The sequence below is a fragment of the Salarias fasciatus genome, assembly GCF_902148845.1.
Source record: "Salarias fasciatus chromosome 7 unlocalized genomic scaffold, fSalaFa1.1 super_scaffold_4, whole genome shotgun sequence".
Lineage (NCBI taxonomy): Eukaryota > Metazoa > Chordata > Actinopteri > Blenniiformes > Blenniidae > Salarias > Salarias fasciatus.
The window spans coordinates 19,084,756-19,111,073 of NW_021941229.1; the positions used below are offsets into that span (position 1 = coordinate 19,084,756).

At 41.3% G+C, this 26,318-nt stretch overlaps 2 protein-coding genes across 6 annotated transcripts in view; both read left to right on the plus strand.

Annotated features, from left to right (window-relative positions):
- Window positions 1-13,777, plus strand: part of nacc2 (NACC family member 2) — a 28,700-nt gene extending 14,923 nt beyond the window's left edge. Inside the window, exons 1-7 of one of the 3 annotated variants that reach the window (XM_030084349.1) lie at window positions 1,974-2,431; window positions 3,562-3,743; window positions 3,846-4,619; window positions 6,003-6,179; window positions 7,528-7,633; window positions 7,866-7,963; window positions 8,060-13,777. In XM_030084349.1, coding sequence (XP_029940209.1) covers window positions 3,632-3,743; window positions 3,846-4,619; window positions 6,003-6,179; window positions 7,528-7,633; window positions 7,866-7,963; window positions 8,060-8,592 — 1,800 coding nt within the window. In that variant the 5' untranslated portion in view covers window positions 1,974-2,431; window positions 3,562-3,631 and the 3' untranslated portion in view covers window positions 8,593-13,777. Of the gene's footprint in view, window positions 1-1,973; window positions 2,432-2,696; window positions 2,975-3,561; window positions 3,744-3,845; window positions 4,620-6,002; window positions 6,180-7,527; window positions 7,634-7,865; window positions 7,964-8,059 lie in introns of those variants that run through there. The other 2 variants (XM_030084350.1, XM_030084348.1) reach the window with 2 other exon arrangements.
- A 1,196-nt stretch (window positions 13,778-14,973) lies between these two features.
- nup214 (nucleoporin 214) overlaps window positions 14,974-26,318 on the plus strand; it is a 29,632-nt gene continuing 18,287 nt past the window's right edge. For all 3 annotated transcript variants that reach the window (XM_030084639.1, XM_030084637.1, XM_030084638.1), the window contains exons 1-12: window positions 14,974-15,126; window positions 15,717-15,912; window positions 16,021-16,175; window positions 17,696-17,894; window positions 17,979-18,049; window positions 18,127-18,190; window positions 18,570-18,673; window positions 19,668-19,774; window positions 19,884-19,950; window positions 20,392-20,515; window positions 24,634-24,792; window positions 25,795-26,260. In XM_030084639.1, coding sequence (XP_029940499.1) covers window positions 15,085-15,126; window positions 15,717-15,912; window positions 16,021-16,175; window positions 17,696-17,894; window positions 17,979-18,049; window positions 18,127-18,190; window positions 18,570-18,673; window positions 19,668-19,774; window positions 19,884-19,950; window positions 20,392-20,515; window positions 24,634-24,792; window positions 25,795-26,260 — 1,754 coding nt within the window. In that variant the 5' untranslated portion in view covers window positions 14,974-15,084. The remainder of the gene's footprint in view (window positions 15,127-15,716; window positions 15,913-16,020; window positions 16,176-17,695; window positions 17,895-17,978; window positions 18,050-18,126; window positions 18,191-18,569; window positions 18,674-19,667; window positions 19,775-19,883; window positions 19,951-20,391; window positions 20,516-24,633; window positions 24,793-25,794; window positions 26,261-26,318) is intronic.

A 26,318-nucleotide genomic window follows, 5' to 3' on the forward strand; every position in this document is an offset into this window, starting at 1 on the left:
TCTGTACTGTGCTTGCTGCCGTGGCACGCGCCAACCTCACTGCAATGCAGCCCTGTGTGCATTAATTGGCAGAGAGACAGTGGGTACGTGGTATGCAGGGCGGGAAGGATAGAGAACAGGGAGAGGAGAGAAGCACGAGGCAATGTGAGGACACAATAGGCAGGGTAATTGATGGACGGACCGAAGGACAAGCTGCGTGGAGGGTTCACAGAGGGACAGACGGACAGACAAACAAGCAGAATTTGTATTGCTGAGTATGCAGAGGGAGATTACCTTACTGTGTGTGTAAGAGAGCAGGAGAGTGTGAATATGTCTGTTTGCATTAGTGTGTGTGCGTGTGTGTGCAGGCTTGTTTCTCCTGCATTTTGACCGTGCTTTTTGTGTGCGCTCACTCATGTGTGCCTATATGTGCCGTGCAGATATCACACTGCTGGGGCACAGCTCTCTAAACCAATGTCTGACTCACTGTATTCAACGCTTTGAGATATCCTCCCTTTCATATTTCCGCTGTGACTGAAGAGTAAAAGTTTGCTCAGTTTAGCACAACTTTCTCCACTTGAGGTTTCTTTGGCAAAGAATGAAGCGCAATGTGTCTTGATACTTTCTGGTGACACACTCAGATATAAAAATGCTCTGCATCAGCTGTATATACACACATTTCCTTTAACAGATTGCGCACTGTAAGACGAGGGGATGGAATGAGATTTTGAGATCGTTTATCACAGTGTTTACTGTCTTCATGTCTCATCACTTAAAATACAGGGTGGCACTGAGTGAGCTATCTCCTCTCTTCTTTTTTTTTGGGCTTTTTTTCCCTCTACAAGAATTACACAACATTCATGTGTATGTGTGTGTGTGTGTGTGTGTGTGTGTGTGTGTACTGTAAAAATTCTCTTACTCATCCGTTACAGCAGTTTTGCATTTATATCCTCCCACACCATCACACGTCTTTCTGGAACTTATCCTGTGGTAACTGTACTTCTTTTCACTGTTGTCCTATCACAGGCTGCGACATCTGGCTCCTGTCCTCCCTCATCCACATCAAGTTACATTTAGGGAGGCCTTCTGTGCGCCGGCCAAAAACGAAACAAGAGAAAACACTGAAATGTCACCTGAATAAGCCGAGCTACCAAAGCGGAGGTGTAAATTAATCATTTAATTTATCAATTCATGCAGAAATACAAAATAGTCTTGCGTGAAGACAGTACTTCTCTGTGTTGATGTGTAGGTGTTTGGCAGAGATGGTCTCGCATGATTCAGAGAAAATACACAACACTTGCTCAAAAGTAAAACCTCCTCTTTTTCTTTTTTTTTTTTTTAAACTATTGTCTTCGAGAGATTGTAAGAAAATGGGAAATACCTCGGCGTAGCAGGCGGTGTTTTTGATGAACCTTTTCTATTCTACATTTGGAAGGATTAGGGGATTGCTGCATTGTGTATAATAAAGCTTCCACTCTGGTAAAGCTTCATGACGCATTCTCCCTTGAATTGCGTCAAACAGGGATTTCAGAAGTTTCACTATTCATTGCCTAATTAATTAATGGTGCCTGTGACCTCGCCAAGCTTTTCTCATTTCTGTTTTGTCTTAGTCATTCTCCTCCTCTTTCTATCAGACCATATAGACATCTGTGTCCAGGGGCAAGTGGCAGAAGTTGCTTCAACCTAATTGTCTTTCTCTACTCGTACTGTCCTCAAATGACTTTCTCTCTGTCTCAACTCTCCCCTCCCTCCCTCCCTCCCTCCCTCCCTTGATTCTTGCTAGCTCTGCCCAGTCTCTGTCTCTGTCTGTAACTGTAGCCTGTGTTTTTCTCTCCCTCCCACTCCCTGCGACGTATAGATACTGCATTGATCAGACACACGCGCGCAGACACATGCACACACGCGCGCACACTGAGCCTCCCACTCCTTTCATCATTGATTCGCTCTGCTCTGCTCTGCTCTGGTCTCTCTCTCTCTCTCTCTCTCTCTCTCTTTCTCTCTCTCCCCCCATTCTCTTCCTCCCTCTCTCACACTCCCTCTCTCTACAGCGGCACTTGTTGAATTCAACCCTTGGAGAATAGAGAGAGGGGAGAGAAACAGAGAGAGATAATGACAAGGAGGCAGAGGGAGGCTTTGAGACATTGCTAGAGCAGACAGTGTGCAGAGAGAATGGGGCTTTGGAGGATATAGAGATAGAAGATAGGCGAGGGAAGACAGACAGAGAAAAGTCAGTCAGACAGCACAGAGATTCATCCTTGAGACAGTAGGAATGACACTTTAAGTGAAAGAGAGAGTCGACCAGACGGAGTACATCAGAGTGCCCTCCTTCCATCACTAACTCTTCCTCGTCTGTCCTGGTCCCGACTGCTGCTGCTGCTGCTGCTCCTGCTGCTGTTGTGTTTGTGTGTGTCAAGGCTCCATGGTGCTTTAACCAGAAGACTGGCTTACACAGGTCAGAACTGTCTGGGATCACAGTGAGCGCTCTTTTTTGTGCATGTGGGAAAAGGCTGCTAACAGAGGAAAGTCATGTGCTTGGTCCTACACAGTGATGTCCCTATGCAGCCTCTGCTGCATCGGGACATGTGTATTTATGCATGCACACTTTTATGTAAGTAAGCCGGGGTGCATGGCTCTGTCTGTGTGGAGCGCATGAAGTGGGAGAGAGAGAAATTGAGTGAGTGTGTGTTTGAGAGAGAGAGAGAGAGGCGGTGACATTTTTTTTTTTTTTTTTTTTTTTCAGTTTGTATTCCTGGAAACTGTTCTGCAGCATTGCTCAATAATGAAACTAGTGCGTATATGTATGTGTGTGTGTGTGTGTGGGTTGGTGGGGAGACAGAAACAATGATACAAGGTTCATGGCAGGAGAAAAGGTGCAAGTACGCCTGGAGAATATTACTGAAAAGGAGGCAGGGGAACTATTAAAGTAAAGATGAAATTGCGGATTGTACCAGACGGGTTTCTCGCCAGTTTAGAAAAAGGACACATGCTGACAAAGGTACAATACTCTGTCAGCAAAATGAAGGAGAATCTGTAAGCTATGACATGGAAAAACTGATTGTGGTTTTCTTGCTGAGAAAAGTTGCCGTCAAGGCTGACTTGAAGTCCATCAAAGTCCATGCTGAGAGGGAGTTGTTGTTGATGCATTAGGTGTGATACATGGCATGAGTCCAAGGTTGCTGGACTTTCAGACATGTAAAATAACATAGCCTCAAGGTGTTTCACAATCTTCTATGTACAGTAGACTCGGCATTGTGTTTGCTTTTCTTTTTTTTTTTCCCTGTGGAGTGACTTGACTCCTCCTTTCTCTCTCCTGCCTCTACTCTCTCACCCACTATCGCCGCATATCCATCTTTCTTTCACACACCTCTCACTTCTCCCTCAACTGTATTCATTTTCTCACTTCATCTCAACTCTATTTTCATTCTTACTCCTTGCTTCCACTAATATTCTCTCAATTTTCTCTTCGCGCCTCTCTGCCTCCCTCTGGCATGTCTTTTTATCTTTCACGCATTTTACATTCACCCTTTCTTTCTCACTGTATTTCCGCTCTACATACCTTCTCTTTTTGCTTTGTTTTTACAGATGCCTCTCTCAGTGGCAAAATCTGCCGTGAAGATCTGAAAGTCCATATTCCTCTCCCTCTGCAGCCAACATGTCCCAGCTGCTCCATGTGGAGATCCCGAACTTTGGAGCCACAGTTCTGGGCTCTCTTAACGAGCAGCGCCTGCTGGGACACTACTGTGATGTATCCATTCTGGTCAAAGGTCAGTTACCATCAGTTCTTCAGGATCTGTAGTGTATGCCGATCGTAAAAATGTTGCTGAACAGGTGTTTGATCTATGTCCTTCACTTTGTCTTTCTATCAGGTCAAGCTTTCAAAGCCCACCGGGCCGTCTTGGCTGCCAGCAGCCTCTACTTCCGTGACCTCTTCAGCAGCTCCACCAAGACGCAGTTTGAGTTGCCTTCCTCAGTCACACCTGCTTGCTTTGAGCAGATCCTCACTTTCTGCTACACAGGGAAGCTCACAATGGCAGCTAGTGAACAGCTGGTGGTCATGTACACAGCTGGCTACCTCCAAATTCAGCATATAGTTGAAAGAGGTATGGACCTGATGTTCAAGGCCAACTCACCTCACTGTGACTCACAAACAGCGGGATCCCTGGAAGAAACAGGATCCGAGCCACAGAGTCCTTGTAATAATGGTAATGGCCTCACAGTGGCCGCCCTTTTGGGAACCCCGGGCTGGTCTCCATCCTTACTCATGCCTCACCGCAAGATCAAACTAGAAAGTGGCGATCCGACCCCCGTGACAGTCCCCTCAACGCAAAGTAAGATTTCGTCTTCAGAGCTGGGGAGTCGTCTGTCAAGGGCTAGTTCACTCTTTTACACAACGGCTGGAGGGAACCCCATCCCTGGCATGCCAGCTTTCCACCTTCATGCAACCAGCGGAGGTGGGGCGGGAGGAGGAGGAGGAGGAACAGGCGGCGAGCGGTCCAGTCCTGGAGCGTCCAGCAATCCCACCACTGACAGTCCCACCTCCTACCAGAACGAGGATGAGGAGTTTGAGGAAGAGCCCTACGATGGGATCACTGAAGAGGCCTACAGTCACCTTTATGGACGTTCGGCTAACCCTTATGGGAGTGAGTAAAAACTTTTGTAATATGTGTTTGGTTTTATCAAACATTCCAGCTACTAAAAGTTTACTTTTCTTTTGAATATTCTATGGTTTACTTCCCAAAAAATGCTGTGCATTCTTTATAAATCCTAAACTAATATTATTAACATTCTGCAACACTAATTTATTACATACATTTATAACACTACCTTTCCAAGTCAGGGACTGTGGCCCAGCTTCAATTTTTCACTTCTAGACATCCAGAATGTACCTAAGTGCCTTACTTTCTCCAGTGTTCCTGACTTCAATGAAGGAAGTTCATTAGATCTGAACAAACTAAAAGTAAAACTCAGCATGACTTGCAAAAAACATGACTATATTTTACAGATCCGTTGTGGATTGTGTGTGAGTGTGGGGGTTGAAACCAAAAAAAAAACTGATGCACGTTTATTTTATCCCACTTACATTATTTAATGTTTCATAAATCATGTATCTTGCACGTCTCAGAAATGCAGGATGTTGTGCCTCCAGTGTGTGTGTGTGTGTGTGTGTGTGTGTGTGTGGGTTCTCTCAGCATAAAGATAGCTTTATGGAGTTATGATTAGTGCACATCGTGACCAACAACACACTCCTTATCACAGTTACAACAGCTGTACTGAGCTGCCTTTTGTTATGGCATTCCACCACAATATCGTGCGAGTGTAGATCTGTCCACACATGTACACATGGAGGGTACAGTACATGCATGTTAGTGCATGCACATAAACACACAGACTTGAATATAGATGGATAGTTAGAAACTTTAACTTGCTTGTGCACACGCATGCCAGTATTATTCTTCACTTCTGTGCAGGTCACAAGCACAGGTTTGTCAAATTCTAGAGTTTCAGATATTTATGAAATCCACTCTATCTGCAATCAGTCAGAGCACCCGAGGGTGACATTGTGGGATATTTGAGAAGCATGCACATCTTGTGAGTGCACGCACGCGCGTGCGTGCAGTACAGGAGTATGCATGTGCGTACACACATAAGTCCTCTTAGAGGTTGAGGGGGAAAAACATTTTGTGAGCTAGAACCCTACACCCAGCTTTAGATATGTTCTCCTGCAAAAGTGAAGTTGCTGATGCAGCATCAGAACGTATCTGGGATACATCTGCAATGCTCTAAAACATTCATGAAACACAACAAACTTGTATGAGATTACCTGAACCTGCTGGGATAATTATATCCTATAGCTCCCTCCTCTAATAGTGCCACGGAGGAGGAGTGTATAACTTTGCTTGTGCAGATTGTATTGCAGTAAACCAATGAATGCTTGCACATTTATCTATAGCTGTAACACAAAACCGTGTACTCTTTTTTTTTTTTTTTTTCCCTAAAATCTGCTTTCTCCTAACTTTGATTAGTCCAGGACAAGCCTGAGATGGCAGCAGTGCCCTTGGCCTTGGAGAACCGCAACTGTGTGCTGATCCGCAGGGACCTGGTGGCTCTGCCTGCAAGCCTCATAAGTCAGATAGGCTACCGCTGCCACCCTAAGCTCTACACTGAGGGGGACCCAGGGGAGAAGCTGGAATTGGTCGTTGGTAAGCACGCGCATGCACAGGCATGCATCCTCACACTCGCATAATTAAGCCATTCACATTTCACCTTACATTAATTCAAAGAGAATTTTTTCCAATCTGTAGTGGGTTTGACTGGTGGAGAGGTTACACTTTAACTGCATACACATGTGTACAGTCCTAGTTTTGTAAATTTTAAGACTCCAGTCAGAGGTCAGTCTCTGAGCATTACTGTTCACACTGGCTTGAATGTAGATTAGTGCTGAAGTACAGTATAACATTAAGTGATTTTGGTTAAATATGTCAGACCTCAAAAAAGTATATTCTAGTTTGAAGGCTGATGTCTAATGAAGTCTCTAATCTACACAAAACGTAGATCAGGAAATAGCTATGAAGGTCAGAGGGTGTGGACAGAGTTGTTCAGGTGGACGGCCTCAGAGGGTTCACCCTATGCCACTGTGCCTGTTGGTCTTAAAGTGATAAAACAAAGCCGGGGAACGTATTTGCAGAGAGTTAGGACCGTGACAGAAGGACAACCATCTCTGCGGTTATCATCAATCAGGCTTTTATGGAAGAGTGACTAGACAGAAGTCACTCTAGAGTAAAAAGCATATGACTGCCTGCCGGGTGTTTGCCAAATGGCCCTCACAGAGGTCTGAGAATATGAGAAAAAAGACTTTTTTTTTTTTTTTTTTTTTTTTGGTGTGATGAGATAAAAACTGAAGTCTTTGGTCTGGCTGCCAGATATCGCTCTTGGCATTCAGACCTGAGACTTTCAAAGAGAGCAGGTACCACTCAACATGTAGGTAATATATTTTTCTACCGTGTGTGTGTGTGTGTGGCAAAAAGTTGAATCAGTTCAGTATTGAATTCTTCCAGACAAAAGAATGGAGTCTGAATAGTTCCCAGTATAATTCACAGACATAGCTGAACACAATGGCGCATGCCAGTTGCGCTCTATAATCAAAAAAAATGTCTGGTGCAAGAGTTCAGAATGTTACCACATGGTCAGATCCAATCAAATCATAATGCCATTTAATTAAAAACAGAAATGAATACAATGGAAATGTGTAATTCAGTCTTGTAAGCTGGATGTAAGATGTAGTGTAGAATACAAAACATAAATGGGAAAGAGGCTGTGTTTTTGTTTTGGTTTTTTTTTAGTGAGACTGTGTAATGAAATAGTCTGAAATCCTCTTTGCTTTCCTAGTTTTTGATCCCACTTTAGACTGCTAAAGCTTTCATGTTAAGATCTGTGTGAATGCAGAATTTAACTATAGAAAAGATGAAAATAGAGTCTTTCAAGACTGAGCACGATACAGTAATGAAAGCATATTTCTCTGCAAATCACTGTTGTGTCTGTGCTGCACAGGTACACAAGTGTTCATGACACGAGGCCAACTGATGAATTGCCATTTGTGTGCTGGTATCAAACACAAAGTCTTGCTCCGACGTCTGTTAGCCACGTTCTTTGACAGGTGAGTATAAGGACATGCACAAATAAGCAGTTTGTCTTTTTGTTCGGAGAAGTTCCTTCAAATTGAGGTCTGTGTGTGACTCCAACACTACTGCTGTTGTAACAAACCAACTTTCACACTCCATCTGTGGCCATGTTGTGCAATGCGGTTAATTGTGTGAGTTCTCATGTTTTGTCTCCTTATATGCCTGCTGCTGACTCTGCCCCCTGGTGTCCACTCTTTATTCTTGCAGGAACACTTTAGCCAATAGCTGTGGGACAGGTATCCGTTCTTCTACTAGTGACCCTAGTAGAAAACCCCTGGACAGCAGGGTCCTCAACGCTGTCAAACGTATGTGTATTGTCCAACTCACCTAGCAATTGAGGTACAATTTACTACAAGCTTAATGTGTCTACAATGGATTTTGCTGTTTTCTTTCTTTTACAGTCTACTGTCAAAATTTCAACCCTAACTTCAAGGAGAGTGAAATGAATGTGATTGCTGCTGACATGTGCACAAATGCAAGGCGTGTCCGCAAACGATGGCTGCCCAAGATCAAGTCGATGCTGCCCGACGGCATGGAGGTCTACCGTGCAGGAATGGGCATGGGCGCCGCCGTCGGTCTGGGCCTGGCCCTCGGTGCCCCGCAGTCCGGTGTGCCCCTCCCCTTCGAGTCTGACTTCAAGAACCTGGAGCAGAGGTTGTATCCAGATCGCAAGGAACCTCTCAGGACTCACCCACCACTGGCTGAAGGAAGCCCCGGTTCCGGGGCAGAAGGAGCAGATGCTGAAGGTGAAGGTGAAGGAGCAGTCCAAGAGGAACCAGCGGAAGACGAGGAGGATGCTGGGTTAGAGGGTGCAGACGGATCACACGGGGCGCCGACTCTGATCCCGGGCGCTGAGGCGGGGAACTGTGGTGACACGCCATCTGAGCAGGAAGGGGAGAGTTTTGGACAAGGTCTAAGGGTGAACGGACAGTGAATGTCCTTTTGGGCTGCCTCTCAAATTGTGAAATCTGTTCAACACCGATTTTTCTTTTGCTTGCTCTCTTACTCAACATGTTGTCCACCACTCTTTCTCCTCCTCTGTGCTTCCTCAACAGGAGTTTTTCAGCACAAAAAGGTTGCACTCATAGATCTTACTATTCAGATATTCACACATGCATGCGCACATATGTGCTTGTGTATTCGCATACTTACCAATAGTAGAAGTAGACACAGGCATGGCATCGGCACATCCAGAAAATCACCCCGTTTTGCTCCACCCTTTTCTCAGTATACTCAATATGTATTCAGTATTTTCAGCACCCGCAGCAATGTTACAAAGGTCTGACAGCAAAACAAATGGCTTTAATAATTCATCATTTCTGTGCAATATACAAGGAGCAGCTGCTTTGCTGGTCATTTATGGAATGTGGTCTAATGGTTTGTAAAACGATTCAGTTTTCTTGGAAAGCTGCATCTGAAAATAACCCGTGTAACCTTGGGAATAACAGATCAGAGAAACACGACTCCCTAAAAAAGAGCAGTGGTTGCAGTGTTTGACCACTTTACATTATATTACTGTATCATAAATATGTATGAATATATTACAAAGGTTGTATTACAATTAAAGGTCATGTAGTGTCTTAGCGCCATTAAAACTGTTTTCCTCTCCGTTATATCAGCATGCCATCTCTACGATAAAGACTATGAAGTGTTTTCCTGTGAATGCTAAAGACTTCTCAATAATCCCAACACTCATCTATCAGATGGAGCTTTTTTCATGCATATTTGCCCATTACAAATATTGGAAGAGATTGTGAATGTGATGCCTGTGTCTGCTCCAAACCGCCACTCCCACTCACACACACACACACACACACACACACACGTGCACACATTTCTCACTCTATGATACTAGTCTTTGATATCTGCACCAATGTATTAAACACACTGTCCCCCCCCCCCCCCCCTCAAAAAAAAAAAAAACAATATTAGTGTTTTTTTTTTTAAACCTATGAAAAGACATCTTGGAGATACAGAGACATGAACAAGACCATGCGCTAATGTCCAAGCTTGCATGCATTGATGGATACTGAAAACGACAACAACAAAGCCACAAACCTGCATCTATATGATAACAGCTACTGTTGCCTCAAGATATGCCAATAATACGCAAAAGGACTTTCTCCGTTTCTCACTTGGATCTGACCTCAGCTTGACACATGTTTGAACTGACCCGGGCGTGACCCGGGACTCACTGCGTGTGACACAGGATAAACCTGATTTTTTTTTTTTTTCTTAATTTTTTTTTTAAACTACAGTGTGTTGTCACCACAAGTTTGAGGAGACTGAATATTTGGAGTAGTAAGACGAAGTGCACTACACTGAGTGGCAGAAGAGAAAAATAACAGAGAGAAACACTGTTCCACCTTGATGTGGCGATGTGTTCTGCACCGAGACTACACAGTCCTGGTTCCATCGTTCTTCTTGTTTGTTTTTAAAGGAGGGGGTGGGAAGGGTAAATTATTAAATAAAACTTATAAGAGCAATTTATGCTGGCTTTTTTTGCATTTGCACTTCAGAAGGTTGAAGGGTGGGAAACTGAAGAGTTTGGAAAAACAGACCTGTATTAAAGACTCCTGATTTCCATCACAACGTTCTGTTTATGTGATTGATCGGGACGCTTGAGGGTTTGGAAAGAAACGACAGGTCTTCCTGACGATGACTGTTTCTATATTTTGGAATGGGGAGTGAAGCGATGTCACAGGGACTCTAACCTGAATTTGTCATACCCATTTTGATTTTTTCTCCTTTTTGATACCTGTTTGTAAAGCTTTTTGTTTGCCATGCTGTGGACGCAGTCCGATCTGCCTTTCTCTCTTGTTTCCTGCATTGACTTTAAAAGATGCACTGTTGTAAGTTTTCCTTGCATTTTTTTTTTTTTTTGATTTCTCAATTTAATATTTTCCGATTGGATTGAATTTCCATTGAAAGCACATTTTATCCTAAGAGCAGACCATTGATTTATGTGAATGAAATCAAAGTTAAAGCCACCAACATTATGGAAAGGTATTTCTGAAATGTTTGAAAAGTAATTTTTCTTCTTCGGGTAAATTAAAACGAGGAAGAAAGCACTTGTACTTGTATGTGACCCTGATAAATTTGATGTTTCAGTGCTGTGCTACGTCAAAGGTTGGGCCAGATCATTCTCTGTCTGTGCTTTTTGTGTCTTGTTTCAAACTTTTTAGTGGAAGCTTGCAAAGCTTTAAGAGGGCCCTGCACAAGAAACACAGGGTGATAATTGCACTAGGTAATAATGATAAAAATGACGTTTACAATGTCTTTTGCTTGTTTTTATGAGACATGATCTGCCATGAATGAAATAATGGGGCTGTAACTGAGGCTGAGGTGATGGATGAATGTAAATTGTAGCACTGCTTTGGCAAGTGGCTGAATATAGTATTTTTTTTTTATGCAACTTGTTTTTTTTAATCATCATTCAATTGAGAACTATTTAAAATGGGCTATAATATCGAATGAATATGACTGAAAGGCTGGGTGATGTTCTGACTTTTTTTATTCAAACACATATGAGCAGGTCTTCCAATATAGTTAACAGTGGAGAATGTTTTCCTCCTGTTTGCCAAACTTGTCGGGGTTCAATTTCTTTCATAATTCATTTTCATCCCAACAGCGATGCACATTTCCAGTGTTTAAATGGCAAAATTCAGCAAATACTATCTTTATATCATCATGAAAAGATTTGATTAAACTTAATTTGCGAGTAGAAAAGAAACCGCTTTCTAAATTACTGACCACATCCAGTTTTGTCTAGTTGTTTCAAATATAGATATCGTGATATTTCTTGGAATTTATCTAGACTCTCATTTATTACTTAAGATTACAAACAGCCTCAACCATGTTACTTTAATGTCTTTAAACATGGTAGTAAATCCGACAACCAAATGAAATCAATGTATTTAATAGTTATCGCCTCCATGTTCTGTTTTTTTTTTTTTACTTTTTCCATCTAAATTCACAATGAGTTCAATTGAATTTGTGGTTGAATCTGATTTGAAACGGGGAATAGCGTAAAGTGGGAAAAGTGAGAGACTCCACTGTAGTGTCAAAGGGGTGTGGAGCAGTGCCTTAGACTGTGAATGTGTGGGCGTGGATGTGTGCCGTAGCCTTATGTTCAGACAAGACTCGACGTGTATGGTCTTAGATTACAGCCCGTGATAGTTGTTTTGCCTTATTTTAAATCGTGACTCAAATTTGTAAAATTGGGCCTTGAGACTGCATGTCAACCAATTTTCTCATGACTTTTACTGCGATTATGCCATTGTTTAATGAGAAAGTTTACTACAACTCCAGCTCAGTTAGGGAAAATTAACAGATTTATACTACTTAATACATCTACTGTTGACAGTGCAGCCTGAAAAGCAAAGTAAAGTCCGGGGGATAAAAAAAAAAGGCAGTTTATGACAACATGAGTCATACGATGGATGGTGTCTTCTTTTTAATCATCACCATCAACCAGCCGGTTCACTTTTCTGCCTAACTGCCAACAATAAATTCTTGTTGTTTTAGGTTGTCTAATATTTTTTTTTTCTTGTGCAGGGTAAATTGAATGATATTGCACTGTCACTTGAGAAATTCTTCTCAGAGAATGTCATGGTGAACCCTTGGGCGCATGGGCTCTATTTGAGGTGGCTCACAGAGAAAGTCATGTAAAATATATGTAATGATATGTTTTGGTTTCTGTTTGGTTTTTTTTTATCAGTTTTTTTTTTTGTTTTGTTTTGTTTTTGTTTCCGACTGGCACCAGTGTCTCATTCACATCAAAATCATTCATGTGAAAAATGACTCTAAAAGAACTGGGATGGGGGTATTGGTTTAAAATGAGCTATTTTGAAAAAAACATTTTGTTGCAAATAAATTTTTACTTAGTTCCTTACTTCCTACATAGTGTTCTGTTCATCCCTATTAACTGTAAAATCAATGCACACTGCAGTTTTTTGCTCCATTGAATGTTTTATTCTGAAAACAATACATTTATATGCAACGAGACGTTAAAATGCATGCCATTCAGAAACACATCCTAATCCAATGAAACCTCTGATCTTTATGCACCGTGTATTATATGCTGATTAACTGTTGTCACTGTTAGCAAACAAAGACTGAAGAGTCTTCTGGTGAGCAGGGTTGTATTTCTACTACACACCCTGGCCTTTCTTTGAATGTTTGCATAAAGTTTAATCTCTTGTAATAATAATGACAGCGAAGTAGTGCTAAGGAGTGGAGTACATAGACTAACTACCCAGATGAGTGTGCATTTGAACCTGCAGCAAACTCAGAAAAAAATGCACTAAAAGTTTCTATATGTGTCTATGTGTCCTTGAATATAATGCCAGCACTTTAGAACTACTTAGAAAAGTGAACTAAAAGAGGGCAAACATCGAGATCTGAGGCGAACAAGGGGTAAAATGCAACTTCTAAAGCCATGTGTTCAGAGCGCTGACAATCAGAATAGAGTGAGACCCAAAGTGCACTATGGGAGACATGACATGATTTGCTGTGCTCTTGCTATTTGTCTTTCTCCAGCTTGCTTTGGTCTGTGCTAAGCTTACTTTCCAGAGTGGAAGGACATGGTGACATTAACTCCAGCCTTCTTGGTGATAAGTGTGTGTCTTTGCAACAAGGACTGACTCATACCTTGGTGCTTTGTGAACAGAGCTGTCCCATGTTAACATGGACTGTGTCTGTCATGCTCTGATGAGTATGGTCCTGCGTCCAATGCTTATTGGTGACCTCTCGATGGACAAAAAAATACAAGCTATGACAGTGGATCTCGCCATGCGTCCTATACTTCGATCATGGTGATGTTCCTCACTCTAAACCGGGCCTGGATCAGGCAAACTGGGATGGGACAATTTCAGTGTTGATACTACTTTACGTTTCAATTGAAAAATGTTAAAATGTTTATGCGCCTTCTGACTCGAGCGTCAATGCTATATACAACAGAAATGCAAGTTGCCACTTTTGATGTTGCATAAGAATCTACCTTTCATTCCCATCATGGTAATTGCCATCACCAGTTTTAAGTTGTGTAGTCCATGAGTTCCTGATTTCTTTACATGCAATACAGAAAAATCTGCTTTTTAATAAAAATCCTTACTTCACCTTATATTGCCCTCCTTTTTTCTTTTTTCTTTTTTCTTTGTGTCTCACTCTCTGTTTATGACTCATAGCTACTTTTAGAGATCTGTCTTGTAATGACCTTGAAGATGTGCTACACAGGAGATTTCTCCTTGGTAGTTTTCCCCTGTATTTCAGGAAGAGTAGTGCAGCAACTGAGAGTGGAAATTAAATAGTCACGGCTATTAAAAGATCGTGTTCACATAAAGCATACGAGATTGATATTTTCTAAACCCTGTTATACAGTCCCATTATAATGAAACTCACTATTAATTCATCTATCTTCCACACAGTTCTATGAAATCAGAGGGTCCAGCAAGCATTTAAAAAAATATTAATAAGAAAAAATCAGTTTTGATATTTGTAGGGAGTTCCTTGATGTTATTTTTTTCCGAACTGACTAATCTGCAGAAACAGGACTAGAAAACAAGAAGGCAGGTAGTGAAAGTAGCAGCAAAGACTTCGAGTTGTAACCATAAAGGGTTGTTAGTTGTCTTACTGCAATTCCAGTAAGAATCTAGGAGTTAGGTGTCCAATAAAAACATTTTGAGATAGGTAGGCCAGCATGCAATCATGCAAACTCCATAAAGAGAGGCCTGACCTGAACTCTGTTCCAGGACCTTTTTCTCCATCTGAACATTCAAAAACATCATGAGTCCAAACATTTCCAGTTGTGAAAACTATGGGGTTCTTTAGATTGTATGGTGAAAATATCACTTTGCAATATTTTTGACTTCCAATCAACCCCTTTGAATGTATGAAATATTTAAATCTCAATGAAAAATACTGCAGTGCTATCAGGTGTAGCACATATGATATGATCAATTAAAACATAAGTCTGAGGTTAAGCAACAAAACAAAAAATATTCTTTATAAATCGTGGTGTAATTACGTTTATTACGGTTTGAAAAACAGAAACATAATTGTGACCAACAGCACTGTGAAATCATTGACATCAATGTAACCATAATAGCATTACAAATAGAAGAACTAATTGATTGAAAGCATTACTTTGGTTACAAATAAGTACCGTTGCGTTCTCAAATCAATGTTCTTGTACCTTTATGTTATAAACTTCTTGATGACTGAATAATATCCCGAATGTAATAAAAGCGATTCGGATATGCTGCTCGAGCGCTCTGACGTCACGTCGATTTGTTGCCCTGCGTACTTTTTCCGAACGTCACATCGCGCCGCGCGGCTTGTAAACAGCCTCATGTGGCTAAAGAAAACTTTCTTCACGTTACACTCTGCCAGGGCGTGAAAACCGCAACACTTACCATTTTTCATAATGAGTGACGATACGGACTCCCCTCCCGAGAGGGAAATGAAGGTAGGTTATGTTTAGTACAACTTATGCCGGCATGTTAGCATATAGATGCTAACAGGGTCAGTTCGCCATTAATGGCTCGGGCTAGCTTAGCTTGCTAGCTTGTACTTTGGTTATATGTTTTCGTCGCAGTTAACACTTAAACATCTAACACAATGGTATAGGGACACTGACACTTCTGACAGCTGAAAACTGCTGACAGCTGAAAACTGTTACATGGAAAGGCTGTCATAGAAACATCGCTTCTAGCTAACTACTTGTGCTAGCTGTTAGCATAATGTGGTGATACGAGTTAGATACATTCAGCTTCTGTGTGCTTTTCTCCGCTTCATGCAAAACATACATAATGTGAGCGTTGTCAACCCACAAAATATAACGATACACTAAATGTCACTGAAGGATTTTCTCTAAGGTTGATTTCGTTACCGGTGTTTTTATCCCGAACTGGACAAACGCTGCTGTGAACTCCCCATTGTGCTCTCTTGATTAACTGATGGATCGTCTCTAACTGATGGATACCATGTTCAGCACTTATAATATACTGACTGTAACGCTTATATAACAGATAAGAACCCTTGTTTTTCACTCTCCAGGATTTTCAGTTTCGTCAGATGAAGAAAACCAGAGTCTTTGAGCCAGGTGAAGAAATGCCCAAAGATAGATCGAGTCTACTTACCATCTCCAACAAATTCGGGTTAACCTTTGTGGGACTTGACAAAACATTCAAAGTCTACCTGACTAAAGACATTCTGGCTGCAGATAAGGTTGATGGCAACTCTAATCAAATAGGTAAGGTCTTAAATTTACATGTGTACCCTTCTCTTTGGAACTTTGCTCTCTGTCAATTTCCGTTGAGCTACTATTCATTTTCTCACAAATTTTTCTGTCATGTTCCAGTCAAAGATGTACCAGCAGTGGCTGAGGTGACTGTGGAGCTGGCTTTGCACCACCTGGCTCTGAGCTGCGATGAGCTCACTTTGTCAGTCTGTGGTATGTCTGAGGAATCAGCTTTGTCCTTCACCTTTTACGATGTCCGCACCCTCATGAACAAGGTAGGCCTTGTGATCTGTCTACTTCTCATTCTACTTCATTAGACATAGAACATTTATCAGAGTTACTGTAGCAAATATAAAGGGACACTTTAAGATTTGTTAACAGCTTTATCTGCAAAGTGACACGTATTTCAATTTCATTACTTCTCCTAAGTAGATTTTTCTATTGTCTTAAAGGGGCTGTATCATGCTTTATTAGCTAGTCCAAACCCTAGAAATGGCATTAACATGGTAATAGTTTATTTTTGGCGCTAAGGAAAAGTCATTTTGTGTGAAATAAAAGATTTCCTGGGGCTAATTCTGAAACCCGGAAGAGAAAATGCTCTGATTCACTGAAAATCCCGCCTCTCCCCCTGTGGACTTTGACTGACAGCATACTTCAGCCAATCAGTGCTTCAAAACAAATACGCTGGCTAGCTTTAGCTCTTTAGCTCTAGCTTCTCTACACGCAAAGACACGCGAAAACGTCTTTTCCTGTGAGAAACTCACCAAGCACAGACCCTTCAGACTCTTGCTGTTGCTTGACTGTTGCTTTCAGACGATGTTTAAAGTTTATCTCCGTAATCGTAGTTACAAAAAGCAGCAACGCTGATTGCCGAGGGCCTACGGGAGGGGGGGCTCAGGGGAGCCATCTTCTCTGTGTGATGTAAACCTGGGAAACAGAGCGTTTTCACTGGTGCGGGAGGGGCTGCCTCTCTGAGCAGCAGAAACACGAGGAAAGCTCAAACACGTAGGCACGAAGGAAAAAACCTCTTTGGGGGTGTTTTTGGTGAGTACATAACTATATAACAAGGTTAAAACATACAAAAAGTGAATTTTGCATGATGCAGCCCCTTTAACATTATTTTTTCTCACAAGTGTTTGCTTTTACATGATGCATTTCAACTACAGTACCTTCCTCTACTTATATTCTTCAAACTGGTTCATTGCTTGTTTCAGCCTCTTATGAAGACAGTTAAAAGTTACTGAAAGGATCAAAGCAGCCAGTTGACAACGGCTATTTATCATGGAGTTACAGAACTAGAGTGATCAGATCACAGCAATTAATATTGAATTGAAGTCTTCTTGTTTTTGTTTTTCAAAGAAACCCCTTGAAAGCTTTTAATGGAATTCAACTTTTTCCCATAAAGTTTTACTATTTTGAAAATACTATTTTTGAAAATAATATAACTTTTAATTTCTAGTTTTACCAATTTGAGGAATTTGAAAACGGTACTTTTAAGGACCTTTACCAGCTCTGGCTGTGAAAGAAAAGGTTGATCTATATTTCTGGAGTATGATTGCGATTTAAAAGTAATATGTAGGTTACTGGCTGAACTTAAATGATCCACAGAAACATTGAAAATCGGTGTGAATCAAGATCAGAGATCTTGTTTGATTAAATGTTAAAATGTGTTCATTTAATTCACATGAGAGGCAGTCCACTGTCCACTGTGGTTGTCAATATTTCCAGTCCTAGCACTATACATTGTTACATAATAGAACATAATACAGCATTTCCGTTCCTTGTTTTTCCCCAGTTGAGACCGCAGAAGTTACCGTTTGCGTCCCTGCAGCCTTCAGTAGCCCCTGGTACTTCAGTCCAGGACCTGAAGTGGAATCCCACCCAGGTGTCCATGTTAGCGTCGTGTCTGTCTGATGGCAGCATGATGATTTTGGAAGTTACTGATGTTGTGAAAGTTCAGGCTGAACTCCCTGCTTCAAGCGGCATCACTTGCAGTGAGTGACACAGTTCAAATAAATGTTGAAAATTTGGTGACATACCTGATTTTTTTTAAATTTATGTACTCTTGATTGCCACAGTTTGCTGGAGCCCCAAAGGAAAACAAGTGGCTGCGGGAAAAATGGATGCCACAGTCACTCAGTACACACCAGTAAGTAAAACTGCTCCATGGCTGTGAAAATTGGTCTTCGAAATTGCCAGCAGCTGATTTTCTGCTCTGTTTCAAAGGCGCTAGAGGAAAAAAAGGTTATTCAGTGCCCTCACTTCTACACCAGTGATGAACCTGTCAAAGGTAAGACGGTCATTCTCTTAATGATTGATTAATCTTCGTCCTTTGGCTGCTCCCTTCACGGGTCTCTGGCACGATTCATGTGCCTCTATCTCTCACTCCGCTCTTGCCTCCTCTAATATAACACCAACCGTTTTTCTTGTTCTAATTCACTCCATCCATGAATATTTTCAACACCGTTCGCCTCCTCCTGCCTCCTGTCTGAGTTCCTTTGTAGGACCTGTTCTTTTACTTTTTCCATTTTTCCTCTCTGGCCACTCCCAATGAAGATTTCAATATATTTGTTGCTGATAGTTGAGGCTATTTTTATGATTTATGTGTCACAGGAGTACTGCGTTAACGACATCTGAGGCTGATATCTGTTTTCTATTGTCTGTCTCAGCTCTGGATGTCCTGTGGCTGAGGACTTTCGTGTTTGCTGTGGTATATGCTGCTGCAGATGGGTCTCTGGAGACCCCTCCGGAGCTAGTATTGATCTCCCTCCCTGTGAGTTTTGCCAAACATCTGTAATGCACTTATTTCAACTAATCGCATATGGATTTAGTCAAGCTACACATCTCAAGGCTGCACTGCTGTAGCGACTTAGTAGAGAAACAAATGCAGCTGTTGGGGCTCTGTCAGGTATCTAACCATAAATTTATGATGCTTACTTTATTCTCTTACCCTTCAGCATGGCCTTAAATTACAACTTTTGAAAAATCTACCTGTTTGAATTGGCTGATGCGAATAATTCAAGTTGAGTAACCAAAGTCTGGGCCTGGATCAAATTGTGCTGGTGTATTTTAAATAGGTCAAGCCTGACACAAAAAGCTAAAGCCTGCTTTTGAAATCCTGGTGCAGTTTGATGAATCAAGATGTTTTTAACAGTCACAGGCCTTAAAGACCCCAGTTATTTTTAACGGAGTCCTGTTTTGCTAAAGATCTGGAAAAAACAGGTTTATTTGAAAGAGTTCAGGAGATAAAGCGGTAAAATATAGGAGAAATTACCTGATTCTATTGAAATGAATCTAAATCTGGTTTGAATAACCCACTTTTAAGTGTTATATGAAGAATGTGGATCCGCCTGTAAAGAACCAAATTTATTATAAAAAATTTTAGGACTTAAGGGCCTGTTTACAAACACCCAAGATAATGTGAAGAGTCTGAGTGTGGGTTCAAGAGTTAAGGAGTTTTGTTGATTGTTTTATTGCTTTTTTGTTCACGGTTCAAGATGCAGTTGCAAAAGCTATCCCTGACCACTAAAACATTTAAGACTCTTGTTGCCTGCTTGCATCAGCTCCATTCACTCAGTCAGTTTAAGTTGCAGTTTTCACTCCCTGTCAACAATTAATTTAAATGGGAATGGCTCGCTCTTAAAAAGTTGAAAAATATATTTGTGACTGACCTGCTAATGCACTCATTCTGATGCATAGTGGCATTTGTTTGCTGCAGTGAAATGTAAAACAGCTGAAAGTTTATATTATGCATTCCGCCTTTGCAGAAAAAAGATGAGAAAGTGGACACAAAGTATCTCAACTTTGGCGACAGTGTGTACGGGAGCTGCACTGAGCGACAGCATCACTACTTCCTCAGTCATGTGGAGGACTGGTAAGAGCGGTCGTCGATCTCCGGCCTGTTTCTTACCTGAATACGTCATTTACTTCCTGAACTTTGTTCAGTTGCTGTAAAGCTTAGACCGATGTGCTGCTGCTTTCAGGGACCTTGTGTTTGCGGCATCAGCAGCGTCTATCGAGGTCAGCGTCATCGCCAGACAGGATGACAAGGTGATCCATCAAATGTTGCCTTTGAATACGTTTACATCAAAATAGTTAGATGGATTTACTTTGCATGTTACAGCTGTTTTGTTTACATGTTGACAAAGTGTGATTATTTCAAATCTTGTGAGATAAAAATGAAGTGCAAAAGTGTAAATTATTTTCTTTTGAAACAGTTTTTACAGATCAGAAAAGCAAGACTGATATACAAGTGCGAGTCCTGAAAACCTCCCAGCACTTTTCTGGATGTCCTTTGAAAATCATCTAATGCTCTTTATTGTCCTCATGGGTACCGTTCAGCGCTGCGAATGCAGCTGCACTAGACAGCCTCACATTTCATAGACAGGATAGAAGAGGCCTGCTTGTTGATGTGCTGAAGTTTCAGCAGGTAATAAAACAGTAAATGTCAGTATTGGTTGTTTTGACCGTGCGGATCGTTGCCCCTTTCAGATGTGGGAACTTTGGATCTTGGAGGACGCAAGTCGAGCTGAGCTTCCAGTGACTGAGACAAATGAAGACACTTTGCCCCTTGGCTTAGCGATAGACTACACCAGCCAGCAGGAAATCCACATCAGTAAGTGAATTTGGCTTTCTGTGCACTGGCTTTCTTTTCTTGTCTCAGCAGAAGTTAATTTCCCGTCAGCAAAGCCAGGAGGATGGTTGTCACTTACACCAACTTTAGAGCTCCGTAAAGTCTACCATAGCACTTTTCAGCAGAGATGCTTCTGTACACATGTTTCTTTTTTTTTTTCTTTTTCTTTTTTTTTCCAAGGGAGAAATGAACGAATTCATGCTTATGTCCTGTGGAGTAGCTTTTCATCAAATCTATGTCCTTTTCAATCGTACTTAGCCTCAAGGGGAAAACAATCCGACATCTATTGAAAGTTTTTTAGGGTTCTGGCTCATACCAAGCAGATCTGACATACAATTGAATTGTTGCAGTTTGGATTTTTTTCCCTCCTTTTCAATCAGTGGACACATCTCACCATATGTGCTCTAAACTTGGTGAGGCAGTGATGTGAGATTTAAAGCTCGCGTCCGGAGTTTCCGTTTGTTTCCAACGTATGTATCATTTTTAAACAGAGCTTAAATGTGTCAGTCTGGTTCGATACTACAATATAATATTAGCATAAAGAAATATAAAAATTTATTTATGAGCCCCGCCTACGTCTCATAGACCCCCATGTTATCCGAAAAAGCGCCGGTCAGCGTCAGCCAATAGACTTCGAGCTTCCACCTTGTCGCGCTGTCAATCAAAGTGTGCACGCAGCCAGAGAGCACGGCCGCTCGCCCAGGCAGAGGTGAGTAACAGCAGCCGCCGCGCTTACCTCGGATATATCCACGGTCTGCTGAACATCCACCGTAAACAGCTAAACGTGTAGGATGCTGTAGGAGTCGGAGGCTCTCATTTTCACCTGACGGATAATAGCGTGCACAATTAAAGGGGCGTGGCTTGGTCGCTCATGAAAGCAGAGGGAGGGCGGAACCTCCAGACGTTGGATTAAAAAAACCTCTCTCTTTGAAAACTTCGGACACGAGCTTTAAGGAAATTCCAAACAGTGTGCTTCAGTGTTTGTGGGATTTTTTTTTTTCCTTCCTAAAATGCTTTTAGTGCAGTTACGAGAAGCATAAATCAGTCTGTTTGCTTGAAATGGCATCATGTAAACACTGCTATCTGATTGGCTTTGTCTGATCGAAATCAAAGTTGGATTGCATGAGGTGGTGTAACCCTGTTCGTGATCTGATCAGAATCCGTGTCAACAACCCACCGGATTGCTTCCCGTGTTGTAGATATCTGTCACATAATGTCACATTTTCATATTTCCTTTGGTGACATCCTCTCTCCACTTCGGCTGAGGGGATATTGCGTCCAGAGCTTTAAAAAATCCTTTATTTTGTTAAACAGGTGGATAACCGTTAAGAATGGTAGCGATTCCTCAGCACTTCGGACAATTTCAAGTCGAACTTGTCAGTAATATCAAAAACACAGGAATGTTAAAAAAAGAACTGCTAAGTTTGTTTTAGTCTGCTTCTGCTTATCTATGCATGCAGCTGTAACATCTAAATAAATCCAAATATCTTTGCTTCAGGACAAATTTAATTTGAATAAATGTTGTTTAGTCTTTTTTTTCTTCCCATGATTTATTAGTTTTAAACATATTACAAACACCTTGAACAGTACAGAAGGACAATTAAAAACTTATATTGAATGGTAGAAATGATTAATGGGGATAAAATAATGAATACAGACAAAACAACAATGCAAGAAAGCAGAAAATGAAATGAAACTGTCTGAAAAATGAACATGAAAAATAATGACACCAATTATTTTCTTGTGGTCAGTGCGAACATTGCTTCTTTTTGCAGAGATTAGATTAGATAGAACTTTATTGAAAACTTTGGAATAAACCCTAGCAGAAGTTAAGAGTAGCTTATGATTTATAAATGCAAAGCAAGATATCCAGACTGTTGCTCAGTGTACATTTTGTGAAAACACATCTGAGCTGGTCAGAGCTCAGAGGTTCCCAATCTTTACTTCTTTTCTGTTTAAATGTGTGTTTGCATCGTTTCAGTTGTTTCTGTGCCAAAGCGGTACCTTATTGGTAAAACATCTAATGGAGTCCTGAAATCATTAACAGTCAGATCATGTCGTTCTTCTTGATTTTGGGTGTGCCTTGATCATCACACGAGCTGGGAGAGGTCAGCAGAATCGTCTCGTGAAAGTTACTGTGTCCACGGACCTGAACACGTGAAGCGGTAGACCCTGGTAGCTCTTGGATTATCACTGTAAAAATGTTTAGTGCTGTTCTCTTGCCCCAGCATCAATAGCTCCACAGGCACCTGGCAGCGTGCGCGTCGCCTCCTCTCTGCCCCCAGACTCGAATTAATTTCAATTCTTGTTGCATTCAAGCAAGGTTTAAATTCTATAGTCTTCAGTGTGGTATCTCATGCTGCTTTTCTTCCTCTTTGTTTCTGCCTCAGACATGGATTCTGTTGAGCTCTCCGCACATATTAGATGAAACTCCAATCCATCAAGTCTCTTTGTGCATACAGCATCCACTGCAGTGCTGTATAGGAGCGTGTGTAAAGAATAGTGATCAGCTACCGTCTCAGTACACTGTTTTATCTTAACCGGCCCAGCCTGCCAGACATTCACGTAGAGCTGCTGATGCTGTCTAGTCACATCTCCCTCCTTTTACTCCTCCAAACTCCCTCCACATCAAGAAGAAAACCTGCAAATGGAGCAACATTATGACATGATTGTAGCCTGATCAAAACCTTGATCCAGAGTGAGACATTAGGTTGGGGAAGCAAAGGAGACTAACAAGAGAGATATCTGTGGAGGGGGGGGAAAAAATGCACTCATTAAAATGGCTCAGGCAAGCTAGAGGACCATAACAAACAACAAAGCCCAGACAATCCTGTTGCTGAATGCTGATGAGGTTTACCGTGTGCCTTTCCCGTCTGTTCACTCTTTCTTTCACCCCCTCCATCTCCTTGCATTTCCAATAGCTCTCAAACTTTAGTTTTCCTAACTGAAAAACATAAAATACTGTTGTTGTTGTTGTTGTTGTTTTTTTTTGTTTTGTTTTTTTTGGTGTATGCAGAACTTAGATCACAGAACATAGATGCTTCTCAGCATTGTTTGCCAGTTTGATTGTATGTTTATATATGGCTGCTGGTGATGCTACATGTTTTATAAAAAAAAAAAAAAAAAATCCTTTATGATGTTGAAAGCATCCAAAGCATTTGGAGGAAATAGAGATGCAAAACTCAGGAAAATATAGATTTACTGGGAGTCGTGATATTTGTCCTCGGAGCAAAAACCAACTGCAAAGTTATCACTTGTAAGTTGCAGGAGTTTTAGATGACAAATAGATGTTGAAATAACAAAGAGGACAAAGTGTTCACTGTGCTTTTTTTCTGGTGTTTCTAGAATGACTAGTATTATCTCTGACTAATGCATCTTTAATTTAGTCGTGAGTGCTCCGTTTCAGTGTTTTAACTGTGGTTTAGTCTTGCAATTTTTTTTTTTTCTCCTAGCCCACAGAAACGACAAGAATTTGAGAGTGCAGGGAAGTGGGTGTGAGGAGTGGGAAGGGTTTGAGGGTTTGGCAAGAAGACGAAGGCATTTCACTGTGTTTTTACCATATCGGGTATCCTCGGCAGTTATCTCCCTGTTCGTACAGAAATCTGGATTCTTTTTTTAGCCACTGGAGGGCAGAAAAAGTCAAGGTCAGTGAGATGTATAGCCCTTCAACATTCTGCCTCAGTGCTCACTTGTTCTTAAGTCGTTCAGCTCTTAAGTGTCAAAGCAGCATTTTGTCTTCACAAGCGGAGCGTGGACGATGTTTAGACGACGCTTTCTCTTTATTTCTGATGTCGGTTGAAAGCACAGAGCCGAGCACAACGCTAAAGAAATGTCCCTCAAATGCGTGCAACGGTCTATTGTAAATTGAATACAATATGATTCTTACCAAATATTTAAAAGATGTTTCACAAATTCCTCTAATACATGTTATGTTGCACAACTTAAAGAGGAAATGGAAAATAACAGTGACTTGAGGAGGAACCGCAATGAAGTAAACAAAGTTTGCTGGTTTAAAAAAAAAAAACCCTGTAAACATGTATTTTGGATTTAGTCACACTGATTTTTATCCTTTTTTTTTTTTCTCCCTCACCTTTGCAAAGGTGATGAGAAGACCCTGCCACCGGCTCCCACAATGCTGATGCTGTCCACTGAGGGACTGCTCTGCCCCTTCGCACTGCTGAACCTCAATCCTGGGGTCAAACAGCTGGTGGCACCTCCGGCCACCCTTACGCTGGAGGGAGAGAGGCTGCCCAAGCCAGGTAAGACAATTTGTAAACGTGTAGATTTCCAGCAAAAGTTCATAGAGGATCGATTTCTTCATTTCCCACTAACTAATTGTCTGTCATAATTAATTGATGCATGAGACTTTATTTAAAATGATAGTTGATTGTGGATGTATTAGTTTTGTTTAACTTGTGACAGTCTATTACCTTTGTAACTGATCGCATTAGAGATTCACAAATTAGTAAATGACAATTTAATTAAATTAATAACTTAATACAATTATTCAAAGTAATTAATTACCTCTGGTAACCCCTACTTAATAATTTAACACTAATTACCAAATGTAAACCCAAATAACACATTAACTTAATGCTCCAATGTCCCATTTCCCAAAGTGATAATTGGTTGTTGATTACAAGCTGCTGTCAGAGTTTCACAAGTGTGCAGCAGCTGGATAAATCTAGGGGAAAGAAGAACACACTTTACTGGCATAATCTTGACATTCTCATCAATATTTCTTCACAAAAATGAATAGCAAGTAAAGGTTTATCTGTCTACTTTGTTAAAATACACAGTTTTGGAAGACAAATGACGCTACCATGCAAAATCTTAAGTTAATATTTAGACCTATCGCAGACCATAGAAACTGAAATCTTATTGTGTAGTTTAACAAGTGTGTGAAGTAAATGTTGTTAAAATGGATCCTTAAAATTTTGTCAGTATTGATCAGAAAATTTAACAGAGTGCATTTTCTTTTTTTTGAAAGCTGTTCTTTTTTTTTTTTTTAGCAAAATGATCCATTTTATAATTCCTTGTCATTAAAATTATCATAACATTTGCTCTGGCCATGTACAAATCGCTGATTGATTAATCCTTACTTTCTATGTTGCTAGAAAAGTTACATCTGTTCTAAATCAATCAAACTCTAAAAATGAAAACCTGCCTCACTCTTGAAAAATCTCGAGGTGTCAGTGTGTTATCATCAAATTCTGCCCAAAATTGAATAAATACCATCAAAAATCTTGTTGTGTTCGCAGGTTCTGTGACAACCCAGGCACCCAAAATCGCTGCCTCCCTCCCATCAGCTCCAGCAGCTTTCCCAAACCTCAGCTTTACTCCAGCAGCTGCCTCCAGTTCTCCAACTCCTGCTGCCCCTCCCTCTACCGCCCCATTCAGCCTCGGTCCTCCAGCTCCCGCTTCGTCGTCGTCCACCTCATCGGGCTTCAGTTTTTCCCTCCCAGCGAGCTCCTCCACCTCGGCGCCCTCAGCTTTTTCCCTGGGCGGATCCGCACCTTTTGGTTCAGGGTCCTCAAGCTTCTCTTTTGCTTCCAAGCCTCCGTCTGAAACTCCATCTGCGCCTTCAGCATTTTCCTTCAACAGCATTTCCATCAAGCCGTCACCAGTGGTAGCTCCAGCTCCTGCTGCAGCTCCTTCACCAGTTCCAGCTCCTCAGAGCCTCGCTGCTCCCTCTCCACCTACAGTCAAGCTGAATCTCAGTGAAAGGTACCGACCCGTCCTATTGTAATGCTTTTGCCTGAAGTGTTCAGACACCTAAGTACAT